Raw genomic sequence first — 22,681 nt, forward strand, 5'->3', positions numbered from 1 at the left:
GGGAAAGACTATGGATCTAGAAAAGAAAGGGAAGGGGGAAGAGGTTGTTTTGCCATAAAGGTGACACACAGATGTGGGGAGAGGTAGAAACTGCAGGCTGTCTCTAAGTAAGTCCTATGCCTGCAGATCAGGAACAGGTAAAAAGTTAGGTAAGATCCACATGGTTCAGTGTTATCTTTAGCAATGTGCATGACTGCTGCAGCCCTGCTGCCAAAAGAAGCTGTGTAGTTTCTATGTATCACACCATTAATCACAGCTCTTAGAGAGGCACCAGCAGTACCCTACTTAGACCTGTAAGTATCCAGGGCCTATGACCTGGATCTGGGTCTACAGCTTGGCATATTGCAAAACTCCACGTCAAGAGAAGTTGGTTGTGGAAGAACAGCCAGTGCCACCTCAAGAGACGACAGTAACGCTGTGTGGCAGGTAATGGTGACACAGATGTTGTATAAAACTTTTCTAAGCTGCTGTTCAGCAAAACGTTAAAGTGTGGCCCAGTTTTAATCATGCAAGTAGTCCCGGTAAAGGCATTCATCCCGCTAGAATCACTTCAGTTCCTTTGAAAATCCCACTAAGCACCTATCTGCCTGCTTTAGTACCTAAATACCTCTGTAAATTTGTCCCTAGGGAGTCAGTCAGCTGAAAGTCAAATTGGACTGCTCAGATCTGGACACTGGAAATATTTAGGTGAGTTAAGTTACTCTTATTTCAGTAGGAGCTAGGTGGTTAAATGTTTGTGGATCAAGGCCTAAGTGACTATGGGCTAAGTTCTAATTGACTTCTAAACCACCGCCAGTTGGGACTCCTAGTTTTCCAGTGGTTTGGTAACACGAGCTGCCCGTGTAAACCAGGATTTGGAGCCTGCACTCACCGTTCCACTCCAGCGTGGCAGTCTTTACTGTGAGAACAGACTCGGCTTCCGTCTGGTTTGTGTAAGTTTGGATGTACGGGTCACTTTCTATTGTTGTATTAGTGGTTCCCATCTGGATTTCCCAGATGACTTTATTGTAATTCATCACATTACTGGTGCACGTTAATGAAAAATTGTATCCCTCAGAGACATTTGTGGGTGGAGATATCGTTATATTTGCTAGAAAATTAAGATAAATGACATATTATTAACAACGCCTTGTCATAATTAGCCTTTTGTATGTGGTGCCACATGCAGGCAATACACGACAGGGAGAGGCAGTTCCTGCCCTGTGGTACTCTCAGGAGGATCCTTACCTATTTGTAAATATGTCACTTCGATGACTTTACTTCTGCGGGCCCCATTCCCAGTGCTCAGCTCACACGTATACGATGTCACAGTACCTGACTTGCTAGGGGAGCAATGGTAATCTTGAATTTCAAGGCGGTAGTTACTACAGTTGTCCTTGGTGGTTGCAGTCCCTAGGGTGAAATAAATAAAGATAAAGTTGTTTCTGAGGTCTCTCACATCCACAAGGACTTGTGCTGCTGTGAAAAAGGCTTAAGTATTGAAACATTTTCTTTGGCAGTTTTTTAGCTGGCACATCCTGAAGTTCACATTCAGCCTTTACTTGGGCGAACTTTGCAGTGGCATAGAGTTCAGAATTGGACCCAAATTGCACAAGCTAGTAGTGACCCTGAAAGATGACCAAGTACCTTAGATCTCTTCACTCCTCAGCTATGCAATCCTTACCCATGATGAGCAGAGCATACTTGGACAGTGGCGGTGTAATAAGGAGGCCAGGGCACAGAGTAATTGCCAAGCAAAGGGAGGCTTTTTAATTGCTGATGTGCTGCGCAATTGCACAAATAGTGACCATTTTTTTCTACCCTCTCTTGTCCAAGTTGGCACCCGGGGCAGCTGCCCCAGTCACCCTGTCCTAGTTATGCCACCTATTATTTGACTGCAGTCAAAAAATGTCAAATAGTCCATGAAGTCAAGAATGCCAGTGGACAGGCCTACCTTTTTATTGCATCACTGTAAGCAAGGGCAGGTGTAAGGGCTCCTTGCTGCTCAGTCCTGCAGGAGTCAGGACACACATGCGTGCACACACACACACACACACACACACACACTCTCACTCTCTCTCTCTCCCCATTCATGAGCAGATACCTCCTGCCCTACTCCTCTTACCTGAGCTCTTCTACCCTCCTTCCCCTTCCCCCATTAAGCCAGGTAGGACTGCAGGAGCTACTCTGGGCTGAAGGAAGAGCCCAAAACCAGCAGCTTCCCCTCCTGGCCATCTGCTCTGACTGTAAGCATCCTGCAAAGAGCAAGATGCTTGAAGCATTGGCCTGTTACCTACATAGCAGAGCTGCATTATAAAAGTGATTTTAAAAGCTGCTATTTGTGTCTTCTCTCAGTTTCATTTCTTTTCAAATATATTTCGTAAGTGTTCAGGCTGACCGTGGGGTTTTGGGATAGAAGCCGAGGAAAAGAAGAATTGTTCAGTCTTGAAGATCATTCCCATTTACACTTATCTAACACTGATTAATTCATCATAATTTATTAGAATTTAATGTCATTGTTTCACGATAGCCATTAACTAACTTTTTTTTGTAGTTAGCTAAAGTATCTATCATGCTGAAGATTAAAGTCTCTCTTGACATTGTTCAAATAAATTCATGCTTAGAATATGTGATCATTATTTAATAGTATTTGACTGGTCAGTTGACCAACTGTGTTTTGACTGATCAAGGACCCAACCCTGCTTGGATGCATGAGCGGAAGTTAGCAAGAAGGGTTTCAGATTCAGGCCCTAAATAAGTATTTGCAGTAACACAACCTCAAATATCATCCATTTGAACACTTACTGCTTCTAACCCTCTTTGGCAGCTGCAGCTGGCATAATTTAGAGCCATCCCAATCAGCTGTCAGTGTGATCCCCAAAGCAGGCTTATGTCAAGGATGAGGTAAAAGGGAATGTTTAACCTGGTTTTGTGCAACACTCCTTGACTTATGGTATGCATACAAAACAGCTGCATGTTTTCAGGTGCAAATACAGAGGGGAGGTTTGGTATGGAAAAGAGTATTATTGTCCTTACCTAAAATACCCATTTGTCCGCTTACAGACCACTTTACATTAGATGGCTGTAAATTTCTGTCAGTGCAGCAGGTGAGCAAGACATCGACCCTCTCGCATACAACATCAATATTATCTGATGATACAATGTTTATTGCAGCAACTGTTAAATTGTGGGTTGCTTTGTACAACACGGAGGGTGCAGCAGAGTCTTTAAACACACATGTATAGGGACCTGTAAGGACATTTGGTTAGTCAGTTGGAGCATTGTTTTGGGGGGAACAACAATACTGCACATAGTACTCATGTTTTCCAGACCCATCTCCTCCTGTGGACATCTCGCCTCCTCTTCCCTTCAAGTATACTCATTGCCCTTCTTCCTGCTTTCTCACACCAGACTCCTTTTGGTCTTCCACCCCACCCGAACAGCTGGATTGTTCTCAACTGCTTGTTTAAGCCCCACCTGTTTCCTCCTATCACACTGCCCTGCTCTTTGTCATTTCTTGCTTTGATTGCTGGCACCTCATCTGCTCTGCCCTCTTGCATTCTCAACTGTCTCCTTAATCAGGGCCAAACACCGTATTTACCCAGATCCAAGATGAGGTTCTCCCCCCCAACCCTGCCATTCAAAATGGGGGGGGGGGGGAGTGCCTTATCTTGGATTTGAGCACAATTGGGGGGTGGGGAAGAGGGCAGGTGGCTGCTGCAACTCCAGCTGTAGCCCCAGCCCAGGCTTGGGATTGGTACTGCAGATGCTGCCCTGCTACCTATTCCCCCAGGCTCTGCTCCCTCCCGCCACTGCCTTTGTCTCCCCCTTACCGCTTCCCTGCCCTGCTGCTGCTTGACACGCTGCAGCAGATGGCGAGATGAATTTTAGATGACCCTCCAATAATTAGATTCTATACATGGACAATTATAGCACTTTTACACATTTTCCATGTTTTAAATCTAATTATTGGGGGATTGCCCTAAATTCAAAGTCATCTTGGATTTGGGTTTATATGATACAAATGCAGAAAACCTTGCCTATTGCTCTGATCATGTTCAGCCCCTCTAATACTTAGCTTTTATGCAGACATGTTCACCTGCAGATCTTAAAGCAATTTGCAAAGGAGGTATCATCACTCCAGGATTTCACAGGTGAGATGGAGTGCCTTGTTCATCACACAGCAGGTCAGCGTCAAAATCAGGACTGGAACTCAAGAGTCTTAACCCCCAGACTAATGTTCCTCCATGTGCTTTCCCTCCCTAATACTAAACACTCAGCTATCACCTATTTGTAAAATGTTACAAACATATTAATTTACTACATAACCTTAAGCTACTGTCTTCCAAGGTGTTATCTTGGCACTCTGTAGCTGTTTCATTAAAGCAAAGCAGAGATAAGTGCTGGGAGACAGTAGATTTTCCTTCCATTTTTATAAATGAAATCAAAGAATCATAGAGAAGTAAGGGCTGGAAGGGATGTACAGAGATCATCCGGTCAAACACCCTGCCCTGAGGCATCCCTATCCAAAATGCAAATCATCCTTTCCTCCTCCAGATGCTTGCAAATGGCTTTCCTTAGCATATGCTCCAATAATTTCACAGGTACGGAGGTGAGGCTAACTGGTCAGTAGTTCCTGGGGTCCTCCTTTTTGCCTTTTTTAAAGAAGAGCAGTACACTGGCCCTTTTCCAGTCCTCTGGGACCTGGCCTGTTTCCCATGACTTCATGCAGATCATTGTCAAGGGCTTCGAGATCTCCTCTGCCAGTTCCTTCAGGACCCTTAGATGAAGCTCATCTGGCTCTACTGCCCCCCGTTTCTGATACACGTGTCAGGGTGTTTTAAGCCTCTCTGGAGTCATTAAGTGTTGGGGGCAGCTAAGACTGGGGACTTCAACTCGGGTATGCCAATTCTCTTGCTAGGAGTCAAGCCAGAGGTTCCTGGCTAGAGTTTTTCCCCTACACTCAAGGTCAGACTGATCGTCATATCTGGGATCAGGAAGGAATTTTACCCCCTGGTCAGATTGGTACAAACTCTGTGGTGGGGGGAGGGCAGGTGTGGGCAGCATGGCCCTTTACCCTGGACCTCTTGAGCATATATTGACAACATTGTATAGAAGAAGGACATTGGCTGCTGTGGTTCCCCTGCTTTATCTGTGGCAGGTAAGGATGCTAGGTCTATGTTGTGTCAGGATTGAAAGTAGTCTTGTGTAGAGTTTACAGTTTTATGGGATGGTTTGAATAGAGATGATCCTGCCTCAGGTAGGTGGTTGGACTAGATGACCTCTGGAGGTCCCTTCCAGCCCGACTTCTCTATGATTCTATGACCAAGCAATCAGCAAATCATCACATTCATCTTTGTTTCTCTATAAAATTACTTGCAGCCCCATTGCATATATATGATTTAGCAAGAGCCATATAAGCATACCACTGTCATTCTGTGCAAAGTTGGTAATTTTCAGAGTTGACTCTGTTCCTGTTGATTGAATTGAATGTCGGTAGCTTTGTGAAACGACTTGTCCAGAATGATCCCAAGTTACGTTCCAGGAAGTTAACTTTGTCTGGCATGTCATTATTACTGTATCCCCCTCAAAAATGTCAGCAGGACACACAGAGAAGTCTGTTTGATCTGGTAAGGCAACAAGTCTGTTGTATTGGTATTACTTCAACCAGTGTTGTAGCAACAAAGCATGGCCCTTAGGGCAAAAGCTACAATGGCAGCCCACTCTTGCCCCATGCACAGATCCCCCATGCTTGCCTGGGAGTGCATGCAGAAGTGTGAGCCACCCTTCTCCCATCCCCATGCCTCCCCAAATGAGTCACTTGTGGCTCTGTCCCTTGACCCACCCCAGCTAGGCAGTGCCTGTTGGTGCCCCTTCGCTTCAGTGCCCAGGGCGGTCACCCCACTAGCCCCCCTCCTGCTATTTCACTGACTTCAACTCATATTGACTCAGTGCCTCCTGTCTCAAAAGAACCCCAAATGCTTTGCAAACTATATATGGTCAGCATCACTAAATGCGATAGCACTGATATGCATTTACTTCTACAAGGCATCATACAATGTATGATAGCATAATGCCTAGCCATTGAATAAAATAATGGCAGTGAATGCCATCCGGTCCCTGATTGCTAAAATGACTTGCCTACTGTGAGCCACCAGGACAGTGACAGGTCTATGCAAAGACTCCAAATTTCCTGAGTCACAATCAATTGCTCTACCACACTGCCTCTCATGATAGTGACTGGTTTCCACCAGTGGACTGGCAATGTTGGTTAGAGATAGCACTGCAAATCCCAGCTCTAGTGAAATGTGTTTTGAGAGTCTTACAGATCCGGCAAGTGCTGGGGATCTGACCTGTGCTGCCTCGGTTTTCAGCCATTAGCATATGAGGTTCTGTCACGATAACCCTTTACCGTGAACTGCACAATATTCAGTTTATCGCCCATGGAGGGACTGTGCTGGGATTTAGTGATGAATTTACAGGAATATTGTTGTCCTGGGAGACACTGGGGGTAAATGTTCTTGGCTATCTGAGTCTTTCATTTCATTCCCTTCACAAAAGCTGAGCTCTTTGGAAGATGTGGTCTAACGTATTCAACAGCAAGAGACAGTTGTATATACATTGCTTGCAAACCTGAAAGCAAATTCATAGTACAAGTGCTGCAGCTTAAGTCTTACCAGTTATGACTGCTGAAACAACAAAAGAATTAGGGGTGATCATATATGATGCATTTACTGAGTTCAGTACGTCTCTGCTGGCATTTTCAAGTTGGGTTAATGTTGCTGAAGCTGTTTTTACTTCATAGTCCACAGAAACACTTCCAGACCTAAATAGATACAAGCATTTAAATAGTTATGTTTTAGAAAAGTGCTAATACTTGTCTTTTAGGGAGTGTATAGATGTGCTTTGGGAACTGGGTGGGGAGGGGGAGTGCTTTAATTAGAGTGGCTCTGAGAGATGCTCTAATTAAAGTGCCTGGAGCATCATGTGTATCAGTGTCCCCATGCTGAAAAATGCTGTTGGGGATGCTTTAACTAAAGCTCATCAAACTACCTTTACTTAAAGCACCCCTGCTGCCATTTTTCAGCACAGGGATGCTGATACACATGACGCTAGAGTTTGCTGGAGCAAGGTAATTACCACACTCCAGCAGACTCAATTAATCAAGTCTGCTTTAACTAAAGCTAGTTCAATTAGCTTTAACTAAAGCTAATTAAAGCTTTAGTTTAACACGTGTCCCTGTACTGAAAAATGGCAGCAGGGGCACTTTAACCAAAGTTTGTTCGACTAAGGCTGTAATTATAGCATGTCAGAGCAGCCTCACTGCACGTGTATAGGCGCTCTTAGTCAATATTTCTTATATTCAAAGCTGGGAGCAAACAAGCTGCCTAGGGAAGCTGGGGAATCTCTTTCATTGGAGGTTTCCAAGGGAAGGATGGACATGCATATGACAAGGATGGTGACAACAGTGACTCTCAGGTCCTGTCTGACCACCTGAGTCTGAGCTCAACTAATGGGACTGTATGACCCTCTCATGAGCCGGTTTTGAGCTCACATAGAGTCTGGTTCCTGTTGAATGGGATACACTTGTGCTTTAGAGGTAGCAGGAGGCCTAAGAATAGCCTTGGTCCTGTTTGGAGTGTCAAAGCAGTACAGAAGCCAGTGTACAAGCTCCATTTTCACGCTAACTTTGGGGATTCCCATCTGTCTACATTTCTACTGGGACGTGTCTATGGCATCTTTGCAGAGGTCTCAGGAGCTCTGCTCTCAAGTCCAACGCATCCACCTGCTCCACAGGTGCTAAACCCAGAAGAGATGTAGCAAAGCCCCTCTCCAGGCATACTTCCTCCGCTGCTGACATGCTCAAGGTCTCGGTCTCCAGCATGCTTGAGAGCATCAGCAGAACAGCTTCATCTCCTCCTTCCTGGCAGTTGGTGTAGGTACAGTGGGGGTGGAGAGGTGGAGCTTGCCAGAAACCAGAGCTTCAGAGACCTCTGCAGAGATGGCATGGACCTCACCATTGCATTCAGCCCCAGAAACTATCGCCCAGTTCTGGGCAACTCCTGTTTTGGTGTTTCCTTGGAAAAGCACGCAAATAATACACCCAGACAAAGGCAAAGCTGAAACACCTCATCAAACCCCAAGGCAGAAGGGCTCTTGTTTGTCTGCAAAAATACCTAGTTTCCTTACCTGAAGCCTGTAACTGTGGCTGATATAAAGCCAGGCAAATGTTGATAGGCATTTGTAAACTAGAAAGAAGAAACACAGTGCGCAGTGTGAATCCTCTGCATGTTCTTACAGAGCTTAACTTATTTCATTTCTAATCAGAGCACTGACTTGGTCAAAGAATCAATATTCACTCTGATATAATTTGGTTGGCATCCGTCTCACTTCCATTGATTTCAATGGAGTTATTCCTGATTTAGACTATCTTAATGGAGATTAGAATCAGGGCATATTATTTTGCATTTGAAAGCTTGTCTACCTCTGCCCCAACTATACAGTCGGTCCAATAAAAGAAATAACCCTCAGGAATAATTTGACATTTTCAGTGTCTTTTATGCTGGAGCATCCTGAATACTTTACTGTGTACCTGCTTCAGTGAAATCAATGGCAATTTGGTCATAGACAATGGGAGTGGGAGATGGTTATCATGGGACTTGCACAGGTCACCGAATTAGTGTCTTTGGTCTTCCAACATCTCTGTGAGACAGAAAACTGCTAATGGGCCTGTTTTATATAGAAAGAACTGAGACAAATATGTCCACATTGAATGTGGAATAGGATTGTTAACTTTGTACAAGTGCCAAAAACAGGAATTATGTAGCAAAGCACTGTTTAGGTATGTTAACTGAAACAGGATTCTGCCTCTGGCCTCCGTTTCCTATTTTGCTATGGGCCTGCTGGGTGACTTTGGCAAAGACACTTCTGCATATGCCTTGGTTTCCTCAGCTGTAAAATGGGGATACTACTTACCTTCTCGGTGAAGTCGTTTAGATCTGCAGATAAAAAGGACTATACAAGACCCAGGTATTTTTAATGTCAACTAAGTTTCCAAAAATAGATATGTTGAGAAATTCTATTACTAGCAGTCAATGCTATAGGTCCTTGCTTGCTTTTTAAATTTAATTTAATTTAATTTAATTTTTATCAATCTTTGCATCTACCAATCACCAGGGTATATTTTTAATGCTGCCATTACTCATCTAGCAAGAAACCCACTCACTGGACACCAACTGCTGAATGAACAGAATGAAGAGAAGTATGTTTTGCAAATTAAATTGATTGTAAAAGCCAAATACATACTGCTTTTTCAAAGTCGTGTTTGTATTTCATATAGAGATCAGAAGAAGGATTCCTGAGGGCATCTTGAAAATTTATATCGAGTTTGACTGACATTATTATTGTGATGGACTTGTTCATAGGCGGGGCGTCTGTAGAAAACACAAAAACAAAACAGAAAGATTCAAAATAAAATTCTTTCAAGGTCAAGTCATCTCCTAGCTTTGTGTTCAAAATTCATTCACTTTCCATTCATGCCCATATCTCTCAGCTTGCCAAGACTTAGTTGTTTGACAAATAGGGCAAAATGCATAGTTCATTGGAAATAACAGAAAGACACCCTCTTCCACGCCCATATTGCTGGGCTAAGACCCAAACCAATGGATAAAAGAGAATGCAAGATGCTTAACATGCTATGGGATTTTCTGATCATGGGCTGTCTGAGAAAGGAGTGCAGTCCTTCTGAAAACAGCACCTCCCTTTGTTTTAAAACTGTGGAGACAGGAAAGGTAACATTATATTTTTGCCTGGTCATCTACATTTCCAAATTTTGTCATCTTCATGGCCAAAATTTGTCATCAAAGGGCCAAAAATGCCAACAAGTCATAGAAGAGTAGAGTTGAAAGAATCTCAGAAGATCAGCTAGTCCAACCCCTTGCTCAAGGCAGGATCGATCATTCCTTTCTAGACTATCATATACAAGTGTCCATCTAGCCTATTCCAAACAACCTTCGTGCACAGCTACCAGGCATAATGCCCCCAAACACTGAAAATGTCATGACTTGCTACAGGTAAAGCAAGCAGATGTCCTGCCACTGCAGGTCTGTTAAAATACACTGGAGAGATCCAAGGAAGAAACTCACACTCCCTGTTATAGAGGATGGCAAAACCCCTCTCAGTCCAAGCTGATCTCACCATGGGGTACGATTCCTTCCTGGCTTCAAATGCGGTGATCAGTCTAACCCTGAGCACGGGAGCAAGACCTTTTAGTTGGGAAAGGTAGAGCCATGTAGAAGACCTAAGCTGGTGCTTAGATGACTAGGACAGGAACTGAATGTCACCCCCAAGCCCTAGAAGGCAAGATTTGATTTGACATTTGCGATCCTGAGTGTTTAAAAAAATCATGAATCAGGCGTCAAAATATCATGAGTTTGGTTGAAAAGTCATGAATTTTAAAACAATAAAAACAGTGAGTTCCTCTTATCTTCTGTTTTTTTAGAGCATTTGGTCACATTTTCAAGTCTTCCTCTGAAGTTCTGATGAGCAGAAACTTACTTTGTATTCATGAAAGCTGTGATACCCATGTAATCCCATGAGTCCAGGAGTGGGGGGCTTCAGAGAGAACACCAAACATCTCAAGACTCATGATTATAATCATGAAAGAGAGCAATACTGGATCATGATCCAGTTGAAGCCACTTGTCTCAGAATGTAGCATTATATACTGGGACGTGTATTCAGCAAGATGGGATTTACAATTAAAAATATGAGTCACAACACATCCTGTAGCGTAGCTCCATGTATCATGTTTGATCCATGCGCCACATTTTGGCCAGCACTGATATATAGTAACATCCTATCTCTCCCCTAATACTGTTAGATGATGAAGACAACCGTACATCCTTCTTACTTCCAGGCCGTGGCTGACAATAAGGTCCTTGAAAAGGCAATTGTATAATATGGCCACAGGTCTGCTCTGGCACTAGGATGGTAGAGGGACAGGTTGCATTGGCACTGTATGCTGCACCTGGCCATTCATACCCCTCTTCACAAAAACAGCAGGTCATTTTCCCCATGGAAATGCACACTAGTGTCAAACAGAAAACCTATGATAGTGGTGAGTTAGAGGTTAAATTTTGCATGTCACAATTCCCTTAGACATAGTTACCCAGCTATACTATTTTCAAAATGTTTAAGCAGTGCAGAAGGTATATGAATGCCTATATGATGGCTTGTATTATTAATAACAAATGGCAAACTAGAAAGGCATGTCACACTTGTTCAAGGATCAGTCTGATTTACTGTAAGTGGTACATTTATTTAAATATATAGCGCATACTGAAAATTTCGCCAGTGCCAACTTCTAGGTTTGTTGTCTTTTATCATCGATCAAATCCCCAGAATAAATTTAAGGCCAGCTATTAACCACTGGATCTAAAAGCTGGTAACGCTGGTTTTCTATGACACATAGAGCTGGATCATATTCTATATTTGGTGTCTAATTGTGAGTTCCTGAAAAACAGCTAACCCCAAAGGGAGATGGGTCCTGCTCACTGCTTTTTTGTGACTTAGTCTTAAAGCTGAGATGATGTGCTACAAAAGTGGCACTTTTTAGGGACTTGAGGGTAGAATAAGATCACACTTAAGTGCTTAATAGATGGAACAGAATCTGGTCTCTAGGGTTTTTGTCTAGCGATGCTGGTTAATAAGAAACCAACCATTAAAATTATAGCACATCTCTCTCTCAAACTTTAAAATGCAACATGATTTCAATAGGCATGAAGTTATGCATCCTTCATACCACTGGCTGCTAATTTGAAGTTAACTCTCAAAGTGACAGTTCTTAAGGGGAAGTGGTCCTCACCCCTACCTTGGGCAAATTCAAGAGGAGGTTGGATGATCACTTGTCTGGGGTCTTGTGAACCCAGCATTCACTCCTGCCTGTGGCAGGGGTCAGGCTAGATGATCTGTTCAGGTCCCTCCTGACCCTAGCTACTATGATACTATGAAAGTGACAACAGAGCAGACGGCCCAAATGGTTTTAGTAAATTAGATATAGCTCAGAAATACTTTGGAAACCAGCACACACATTGTGTGCTGGTATTTTGTGCAAGAATGCACTTCCTTCCACTCCTCTTGAACACGAGATAAGAAAGAAGAAAACAAATTCCAGTCCCTGTACTATTATAAATACTTTTCCTGCTTAGATATTATCAAATATTTTAATTATTCAACATATTCTGTGGCTCTAATTTTGCATAACAACAACAGAGGACAAAGCCTTTACAGAGCATTGTCCTTTAATATTGCCTTAAGGATTTCCATCAGGAAAAAAATTAGCCTGAAAAATGGTTGTTCTTGCTAAGGTTAAAACAAAGCCTCTTTGAGTGATTTACATTCCAACTGTGAGTTTGTGGGAAGCAAACACTTTGATAATCAGAACTGCAGCTTCCTGAAATGTTAATCAGACTGCTTGTTCATAAAAACACAAGATGCTTTAGCATGGGGTTTCTCTGATGTGTCCCTTCTGCAGAAACAGAGCGCTGTTCAGCACGCTGCCAGCGGCAGTCTTTTGTGAAGAGCAGCGATGTGGAAGGCAGAGGACAGAACATGCTGTCATCTGCTCATTTCTCTGAACAGGCAGCTCTGCTCTTACTGATGTCTACATGAAAATGCAAAGGCAATCAAATCATGGACAAACCCCTGTACTCCACAAGACATACAGATCTCAAGATACGCACCTGTTGTAACATTGATGTTTGAAATGGTTGTCATCGAATCCGAGGTGTTTATTAAGATTGGCAGACTAAGGTTCTTGAAATAATCTTGGATTGGTACCAATGGACTTGTAAAACTTAATCCAATATTGACAATGTATGCCGAATGGGAATAGCGAAGTGGAGCTGCTGGAAAGAAATATGATGAAATTGAAATGCTACGTGTTAAAGTGGATTATAATAACAGACTTGCAGCCTGATTTCTCTATTGTTCATAGCTGTTTAACAGTAATGATAGCTTAATGAAAGGTTTTGCCTGGGCAAATGACTGTCAAGCAGGCCCCTTTTTTCAGCAAATGGTGCATGTATCTGCATGGGAGTGCTCTCTCTGCCTACTCAGCTGACCAAGGGCCTGGTCCGCTCTTCGGACCTCAGGCACAAAGGATGGAAAGCAACAGAAAAATGACTTATATGGTTTGAAATCAGTCAAAGTGAAGGGGGTAGACTGAAAGTCCCCTTTGACACAAAGAAACACATGAGTTGTGTGTCACAAATGATTATCCATAACCCAGAACTGCTAAGGGCTCCCTCCATGCTTGATCACTGCAATCCACACTATTGAGAAATGAAGCCCTGAGAAAGCTGCTCTTCTGTCACCCATAAGGAGCCACTGGCTGTTCAGGTCAGTGATACACACCCTCCCGCTTCTGCCTCTGCAGCATGGTTTGAAAGTCGTCCTCTTCAATTCCATTTTCGCTGGTCAACTGAAAGAAGAAAAGGGTAGTTAGAGCCATCGCCAGTTGTTTCGTTGGCATAACACACCCAGTAAAGGAAACAATGGGATAAACACCAGTGGCTGGTCCACTCAGTTATTCCCTTGTATACATTTCTCTAATATAGAAGGTCATAACCTCAGTTTATGTAAGCCAGGAAGTCAATGGCACCAAGCCAATTTGAACAGTGAAGAAATGATCTTCTCATCTTTTCACATAGGAACACAGGCAGTGACATAATGCTAAGTAGGGCTGTGCAAGGCTTCAGACTGTGCTTCGGATCTGGAGAAGCTTCGGAGACTTCAGTGTCCAAAGCAGCACATCTGGGTCGAAGCGCTGGCTTTGTTAGGCTTTCTGAAGCGGTTCGGAAAAGCTTTGGAGCCGCTTGAGAGATCCGGCCATAGGGTATAAAGGGGAATCAGTGAAATATTTATAACTTTGTTGGTTTTTGTCATCTTTGGATGAGATTTACCAGGGTGGTAGCCTCCACTGAGAGCATAAAGTATGCCAGGTTTAAAGAAGATCGGTGCAGGGGTTTGGGGGAAACTGTACCCCAAATTCTCGAAAGCAAAACTTGTGTCACGTCTATGCGTTACAACACATGGAGGTAAAAACTGAAGGGATAATGGCCCCTGGTGATGCCAAAAAGCTTGCCAAGTTTCAAGGTGATAGGTGCAGGGGTTTGGGGGGAACTGCACCCCAAATTCTTGAAAGCAGAACTCATGTCACGTCTATGTGTTACAACACAGGGGGGTCAAAACTGCAGGGGTGGTGGCCCCTGCTGAGGCCATGAAGCCTGCCAAGCTTCAAGGAGATAAGTGCAGGGGTTTGGGGGAAACTGTACCCCAAATTCTCGAAAGCAAAACTTGTGTCACGTCTATGCGTTACAACACATGGAGGTAAAAACTGAAGGGATAATGGCCCCTGGTGATGCCAAAAAGCTTGCCAAGTTTCAAGGTGATAGGTGCAGGGGTTTGGGGGGAACTGCACCCCAAATTCTTGAAAGCAGAACTCATGTCACGTCTATGTGTTACAACACAGGGGGGTCAAAACTGCAGGGGTGGTGGCCCCTGCTGAGGCCATGAAGCCTGCCAAGCTTCAAGGAGATAAGTGCAGGGGTTTGGGGGAAACTGCACCTCAAGCTGCAGACAAGCAAAACTCGTGACATGGGTGCTTGTGCACCTGACTGTCTCTGTCTTGGGGAGAACTACCGCAGGCCTGGCTGCTAAGCTACTGTGTTACCAGTTACCAATCAATCATGATTCACTCAGGGACCAGCTCAATACACAGTACCTAGCTAATGTAACTAGTTAATTAACTACTATTAACACATACAAAACCTCACACTAAGGAGAGGAACGAATAAATACAGACAATCAACTGCCTCAAGACAGAGACAATCGGTGCCACAAGCACCCGTGTCATGAGTTTTGTCTGTCAGCGGCTAGGGGTGAAGGGCCCTTCTATATATATATAGATTAGTCGCTCTTGGATTATTATTATTGAATAATTACTCACTCTTGGATTATTATCATCCCCTCTCTCTGGATGTGTTATATACACACACACACACACACACACACACATATATATATATAGAGAGAGAGAGAGAGAGAGAGAGAGAGAGACAGAGAGATGGAGATATATATCCATATATCTATATAGAAATAGATATCTATATCTATATCAATATAGATATTAGGGCTGTGTGAAACAGCACCATTACATTTCGACTTGCATTTTGAGGTTTCGACAGAACAGTGTTTTATTTCGAATTTTGTTTCAATTTGAAACTGCTGTTCCATTTCATTTAGTCAAAACAGTGATACCGTTTTGATGATGTTTTGATGTTTCACCCATAGGCTATAATGGGGAAGCTCGAAACAGCCTTTCTCATCCGGCAGGCAGATGGGGCCCCACCCTGGGAGGGCTGCAGGGGCTGTGTCAGTCCTCCTGGGGTTGCGGGCCCTCATCTGCCTGCCAGATGAGGCAGGGATGCCACCTGAGACCGGGGAGCTGGGGAAGGGAACTGAGCCCCATCACTCAATTCCCCTCCCCAGTGCTGGGATCAATTAGGGAAGGGAACTGGCGCTGAGCTCAGTGCTACCATCAGGCTGGGGGAAGGAACTCAGCCTAGCTGAACTGAGCTCCCCTCCCCAGTGCGACCATCAGGCTGGGGAAACAAGCTCAGAGGGGAACTTTGCTCAGCTGGGCTGATCAGCCTTCCCCAGCCCAATCATAGGGCTGGGGAGGGGAACTGAGTGATCCAGCTCAGTTCCCTTCTCCAGCCTGACTGCAGCGCTGGGGAGGGGAACTGAGCTGGGGCTGACTTCCCTTTCCCTGCACTCTGATTGGCTTCCTGTAGCCAGGCCGTGGGAGGCGGGGAGAGCCAGGGCTACGCTCCCCGCCTGGCACAGCCTGGAGCACAGCCGTGGTCCTCCCCTGTCTCCCACCACCTAGCTGCTGGCTGCTTCGAAACTTGAAACATTTTGAAAGTTTTGAAACATTGCGACTAGCCTTGTTTTGTTTCGAGGCTGTTTTGAAGCCCTTTGTTTCATTTTGATTTCACTGTTTCGACCTCAAAATGAGTCGAAACAGTGTTGAAACGAAACAGCCGGTGAAATTTCACACCACCCTAATAGATATCTATATCGATATAGATATATATATCTGAACACAAGCTGTGCACACGCTTGCTAATGTAGAACTGTATGATTATATGGATGAGATAGTATATGTTAAAAAATTATTACAAAAATTTAGAGTGCTTTAGCCAAAGATTTTTGCTGTGCACTCTTACATGAGTTCATCACTAAAATAGAAGATAAAGCTATAAAATGGAATGGTTGATTGTCTATGTCTTGCTGAACCATGACAAACTAAAGAGTATTCAGTGCTCTGCAAATATCAACTGGTTTGACAGGTGCTCTACAGGGCATAGATCACTTATTCTGGCTAATTATCAGGGTCAAATTCCATTGTGATTTACTAGGTGTGTGCATTTGGAAATGACTAATTGTGCTTGAACACATGATGAATTATTGTTTTATGAACAAATCAGTGGGACGCTGGCAGGGATTCAGTGTACCAACTCTAAGAACTTTATGGCAAGTTGACCCTATGACTAATTAACTCAATTTTACTGTAATTGATTTTACAAGGTAGGCAGCTTCAGAAGAAATTAAGAGACTCATGCCAGGATTCCCAAGAACCTGTTCATTAGAGCACCTCGCTGCAAGATGCAAGACCTGCCTCCCACTGCTTGCTAAAAATCAGGCAGAACAGAGGTTCAAACCTAGCTCTTCTGCCCCCAGATGAGTGCTTTAGTTGTTAGGCTATTGAGTATGTGAGGAGAGAATGGCTCTTCCTCATATAGGTTCACTGCTAGTTGTCTTGTGTTGGGGGTTAGGTTCAGTGAGAGCTCACCAGGCTGGGGCCACCACCAAGGTAGGTGGAGGAACCTCTTGGCTGAGATTCCTGCCAGGGCTTGGCTTTAGGTAGGTCACTCAGCAACTTGGGTGTATCAAAGCGTAAGTAGCTTGGCATAGGCTCACCAGTGGAAACCTGAGCACCAGTTGAATGGGTGTTTTGAGGAGCTCAGTTGTGCCAAACACAAGGTTCACAGGAAGTTTATGGCAGAGCAGAGAAGTGAGCATAAGGAACAGGGATCCTGCATCTCCATAGATAATTGGCCTAGATGAGCCTTGAGGTCCCTTTTGATCTTATGAATTTATGGTTGCCCCTAGCTCAGGCACTAACCGCTAGACCAAATTTCCTGCCACTACAACCCCCTTCTGCATCAATGCTGGGGCACGACAGAGTCTTTTCACAGCAGAGAGGAGAAGATGTAGCAGTAGTGGGAGGATGCTGCCGGTGAGTGCCCTGCTCCATATGATTCCTGCCAAGGATATGGATGCAGAAAGGGGGAGCTTGGGCTCTTGGAAGCCCCAGACTGAAATAGAGAAGTCAGCCCAGATAGGATGGGATTGGGAAAGAGCACAGGGTTGAGGAGATAAACAGTTATTTGGCTTGTTTAAAATCTCAATGTCAGGTCCACCCACTCCTAGAGCCCTACTGCAGGATTTTATCAGGGGTTTTCCCCTCCTGTAAAGGACCACCCCAGTTACTTGCAATCTTTTGCCTTCAGGTCAGGCAGCAGATCAGCCACCTATTTCACCGGCTGTCCTAGCCTGTGTTAACCAGGGCAGCAGTGGCAGAAGAGACAGCACAACCAAGTTCACCCAGAGTGCAGGCCAGCACATGCAGAACGTGTTTTTACACTCTGCCCCAAAATACACTGTCATCATTGTTAGCAAGAAGGGCTAAAAACAAGTAGAGACAGGAAACTCATGGTGCTGCCAGTTTGTTGAAGCTAGCTAAGACATTTATTTACAGAGGTGCTGAATAACTTGGCAGCTCTTAAAACACTTCTTTAAATCATGGAACCATCTGAGTGTGATTAGAGCTGGTCCCTGAATATCACAATTCACAAGGGATATTTTTTTTCCTTCAAAAATGATACTTGCCTTTTGTCTGGCTAAATTTATCTACAATGGTTACAAGATATTGACTGAACTAAACCCACTTCCGTCCCCCTAGTTTCAGACAGGTGAAGTAGCCTTCAGTTCCTCTTCTGATCTATTGCATCAGTAACTGTCATATTTTACCCTAGGGCTAGGGACAGACATTACACACAAACCAGTTTAAGTGATCAGAAACTGGTTTAGACCTGTAACAGAACAGATGTTCAGTGCACATAAACTGGTTTGAAGATGGCTGAAACCGGTTTGAGATAAACCTGGTTGAATGTAATATCAGACTTAACTGATTTGGGTCAAACCCGTTTATGCAATGTCTGTCCCAGACCCATTCCTGGTTTAAACTAAATGCCAGCATCCTGGTATGCTCTCCGGGCTGGGCAGGGCTCTCTGCTCCACAGCTGAGCTGGCCTCTCTCCTCTGCTCCCTGGTTGGCGGTCGGCAGAGATTACAGGTAGAAGGTGCATTGAAGGTGCTTTAGTTCGAAAGCGTACCGCTGCCATTTTCTGCATACTGACACACATTTCACCGCTTATACAACTGCACGCGGTGTAGCGTAGTTCGCATCAGCTCGCGTGCAGAGCAGACTTGATGAATCAAGTCTGCTCTGAAGTGGCAGATCTCCAGTGCACTGCAGGACAAAAAAGTATGTGCATAGGACTGGGAGTTTTGTATTTATGTTCCCTGGGCACTGCTTCCAAGACACAAGGAGCAGGACAAAGTCTACAAGAGTATCCATATAGCTGCTACCCAGCCTTAGTACATAGAACAAGGACTTAAGCTCAAGTACGTTAAACCTCCTAGAGTCTAACCTGGTGAGAAGCCAGTTAAAACAAAGAATAGCTTCGTTTCCACTGAATGAATTGAATTAGGGCTATATTGCTGACTGTAGTAGGTTATTCCTGCAGCCTCTAAAGTATTTTATTCCTCTGTCTATGTCTTAACATTGTAAAGGCCTACTGTGGTGCAACAGTCTCTTAAGTTGTTCCAATTTAGTCCAATGGATATGACGTGGAAGAGAGACTCAAAAGAAAGACTGCTTTATTCTTAGTTTTCTCACTGGGTACACGCAGATGTTACATTTAGATTGACCTAACTAGGGTTAAGTCAATCTAAATTCCCATCTATACAGACATTTGGGGCATTCAAACTGGGCCAAAAATGGCAGCCCCAATCTAAGTTCACCTGAGTAGGTGAACTAACTTAGATGGGGAACAGGTTAACCACATCCAGTGAACATCTGCTCATTTTTGGAGTGTAGCCCCAGGGTCAGGAAACCCAGCCACTCACCCCAACCCTGGGGTTGTGCTTTTCCTATGCCCCTGACTGGGCTTTTTTAACCACTGGACTCTCCCATCCCCAGACAGACAACCCCTCCCATGGACCCACCAACCCCCCCTGAAACCACCATCCCTCCCAATCCTGTCAACTCCCTCCCCCTCAGACCCACCAACCCACCCCCAGACCCTCTAGCCCCTATGATCCTGCCTGCCCCTCCCCACCACTCTGAGTTATTTATACCAGGTTCCCTGCATGGCTCCCAGTACCAGCAAACATTTGTGCATGTCACTCCCAGTCTATGATCATGCAAGTTAAAGTAAACCATATAGTCATAGACCGACGGTGACAGACTTTTGCATACACTTGTTGTTCGGGGAAGACCTCAAATACCTCAGTCCAGGGCTTTGCTGTGTAGGTACCATGCCAAAGAGCACCTGGATGAGGAATACTGGCCTTGTTCTGCATGCATTCACTCCCACAACAAAAGTAATGTAGCCATCTTAATGTGGTGCTGATACCTGCCAACAAGACCTTCTTAGATGCCTCTTTCTCAAGAGAGTGTATTGGCATATGCCAAGCCATACACTTTGTAGAGGTGGCAGGCATAAAGTAGCTGCAGCATGCTTCACTCTGGTGGTCCCTGACATGGTATGTAAGTAAAGTAAATGTGTCTTCAGTTTCCCCCTCACATGAAATGGGAACCAGGAATAAGGGTCTATTTAAATCGTGGAGTAACTAAACAATTTTCACAGCTTGACTGTGGCATAAATAGCAAATTCCACAGATATTTCCTGGGTGTGTTCTGGAAGCTCCGCCCCTCAGTGCTGATTGGTGGAGAGGCCCCATTGGGGGAGGAGGCACGAGGGACTGCCACCATCTTGTCTGTTGCCCTTCCTGCCACCTGGCACCTAACTCCCCCACCAGGGGCTGGGCTGCAGTAGCAGTGAGGACCACTGGGTCCAACTGGGGAGCCAGCATTTTAGTTTCATAGTAGGTAACGTCAGAGCAGATCAAGTCCAACCCCCTGCCATGGGGTGCTGGGGTCAAACGACTCTAGCTAGGTGATTATCTAGCCTCCTTTTGAAGACCCCCAGGGTAGGAGCGAGCACCACTTCCCTTGGAAGTTGGTTTCAGATCCTAGCCACCCTGACTGTGAAGTAGTGCTTCTTGATATCTAGCCTGAATCTACTCTCCATCAACTTATGGCCATTATTTCTCATTACTCCCGGTAGTGCTCGGGGGAACAGGGACTCTCCCATAGTCTGCTGGTCTTCCTTGGCCAGTTTGTAGATGGCCACCAGATCCCCCCTCAGCCTTCTCTTGTGGAGGCTGAACAGGTTCAGGTCCCGTAGCCTCTCCTCGTAGGGACTTCCCTGCTGCCCCCTGATCATGCGAGTGACCCTCCTCTAGACCCTCTCAATGCTGTCCTCATCCCTCCTGAAGTGCAGGGCCCAGAACTGGACGCAGTACTCCAACTGCGGCTTGACCAGTGTCGCATAGAGGGGGAGGATCACTTAGTTGGACCTGCTCGTGATGCACCTGTGAATGCATGGCAAGGTACGGCTGACCTTCCTGACCGCATCCCCACACTGTCGGCCCATGTTCATTTTGGCATCAATAATGACTCCAAGATCCTTTTCCGCCTCTGCACTGACAAGAAGGGAGTTCCCCAGCCTGTAGGTCTGCTGCTGCTTCTTCCTCCCCAGGTGCAGCACCTTGCACTTGTCAGTGTTGAAACCCATCCTGTTCTCGTCCGCCCACCCCTGTAACCTGTCTAGATCTACTTGCAGCCTGTCCCTCTCCTCCAGCATGCCCACTTCTCCCCACATCTTAGTGTCATCCGTGAATTTGAACAAGGTGCTTTTCACTCCCCCGTCCAAGTTGTTGATGAAGATGTTGAACAGTGTGGGGCTGAGGACCAAGCCCTGGGGGACCCACTGCCCACATCCCTCCAGGTCGAAAATGACCCATCCACCACCACTCTCTGGGTGTTACCCTCCAGCCAGTTAGTGACCCATCTGAATGTAGGCATCGATGCCACAGTTGCCTAATTTTTTAATGAGAATGGGGTGAGAGAGAGTGTTGAAGGCCTTTATTTTTATTACATTTTTTTTCAAGTTGATTTTGTGGACAATCCTGGATTTCATGGTTTCCGTGGGATCATGAATTGAGTAGACTCTTAATCATGATACTGGCCTCCTCTGAGGTCAGTATACCCACTTGGGAAGTGCTGTGCAGAAGCAAGGTATTACAGCAAACCAAAAACCAGCAGACGGGGAAAGGCTACTCACTGAGGCATGGACAGCTGAGTCAAGGGTCAGATCAAGTGAAGGTTGGGAAGATGCAGCAACCATTAGAAATTGGAAGCAGAAGGCTAAAGTGCCCAGGGATGGCATCTTGCTTAATGGTTTGTTGAAGGGCCTAGAAGGAAAAGACAGCAACAGGTTAGAATCTTTTCTCTTGATTTATATAGGTGAAAAACATCAATGAACTCTACTGAAAAGTAACACTTTGGATTGAACTATGGCCATTCCTCTATTCGGTGAAAGACAGACCACAGAGAAAAAATAAGGGGGACTATTTTTTGTTTTCTTCCATGACATGGAATTTGAACACGATGACTGTAAAAGCTTGGACATGAAATACCAGATCAAAATAACAAGTGTTTGCCTCTTGTAAAAAAAAATGCAGGACAGTGGCTGGGGCAAGATTGGGTTGTGGTGACAAGTCTGCCACAAAGAAAATCAAACTCCGCAAATGGCTGCAACCCATTATCCATAGAGAAAGTGGAGCTTGCAGTACTCAATACCAGACCCATGTGCCACAAGATGATAACAGTCATGATAACAGTCCTCAACCTTCTACCACGCCTGAGCCTAAAAAATAAAAGTGATAGTTAAAAGTATTGGCAGATAGCTGACACGCTCGTTACATGTGTATAACAAGACTCAGAGAGCAAGCTAGAAAACCACATGACCTATAGAGAAAACTACAAATTACATGTACATTTCAATTGAGTTGTGTGTCCCTAAAGGAAACAAAAGAACTAAAATATTCACTTCAAAGCAAAGCCTGTAAGAGAGGAGAAGCCAAAGTGCATTGAAAATGTGACTGTAAATATATCCGGTTTATGACATTCCCGCTTTGATTAAGGCATACTTCCAAAAGCAAACATCCAATATCTATCTAAAGTTTTACAACTGTTTAAATGTTTATTATGCCAAACCAGTGTACTCTCCTGAAACTCGCACTTGTTGTATCCAATGGCCTCTGATCTTCACTATCTCCATTTCTGGGATTAACTCCCTAAAGTACCTCATTCAATTAATCCCATTTGATTCCAAACTGATCAAAAACTTGCAAAAGCAAACCAAGCACCCAAACAACAGGAC

At 44.6% G+C, this 22,681-nt stretch overlaps 1 protein-coding gene across 13 annotated transcripts in view; it reads right to left on the reverse strand.

The window, feature by feature from the left end:
• ADGRF5 (adhesion G protein-coupled receptor F5) overlaps positions 1-22,681 on the reverse strand; it is a 120,697-nt gene that overhangs the window by 28,121 nt on the left and 69,895 nt on the right. For 12 of the 13 annotated variants that reach the window (XR_003091727.1, XM_025191435.1, XM_025191439.1 and 9 more), the window contains 10 exons: positions 21,581-21,710; positions 13,395-13,461; positions 12,722-12,886; positions 9,286-9,413; positions 8,170-8,228; positions 6,657-6,805; positions 5,406-5,606; positions 3,016-3,228; positions 1,228-1,392; positions 872-1,090 (listed from right to left, as the gene is read on the reverse strand). Coding sequence is in view for 12 of the 13 variants with exons in the window: in XM_025191435.1 (XP_025047220.1) it covers positions 872-1,090; positions 1,228-1,392; positions 3,016-3,228; positions 5,406-5,606; positions 6,657-6,805; positions 8,170-8,228; positions 9,286-9,413; positions 12,722-12,886; positions 13,395-13,461; positions 21,581-21,685 (1,471 nt within the window). In the remaining variant the exon portion in view is untranslated. The remainder of the gene's footprint in view (positions 1-871; positions 1,091-1,227; positions 1,393-3,015; positions 3,229-5,405; positions 5,607-6,656; positions 6,806-8,169; positions 8,229-9,285; positions 9,414-12,721; positions 12,887-13,394; positions 13,462-21,580; positions 21,711-22,681) is intronic. The other variant, XM_025191440.1, reaches the window with a different exon arrangement.

Source organism: Alligator sinensis, unplaced genomic scaffold (assembly GCF_000455745.1).
Source record: "Alligator sinensis unplaced genomic scaffold, ASM45574v1 scaffold1666_1, whole genome shotgun sequence".
NCBI classification, from domain to species: Eukaryota; Metazoa; Chordata; order Crocodylia; family Alligatoridae; genus Alligator; species Alligator sinensis.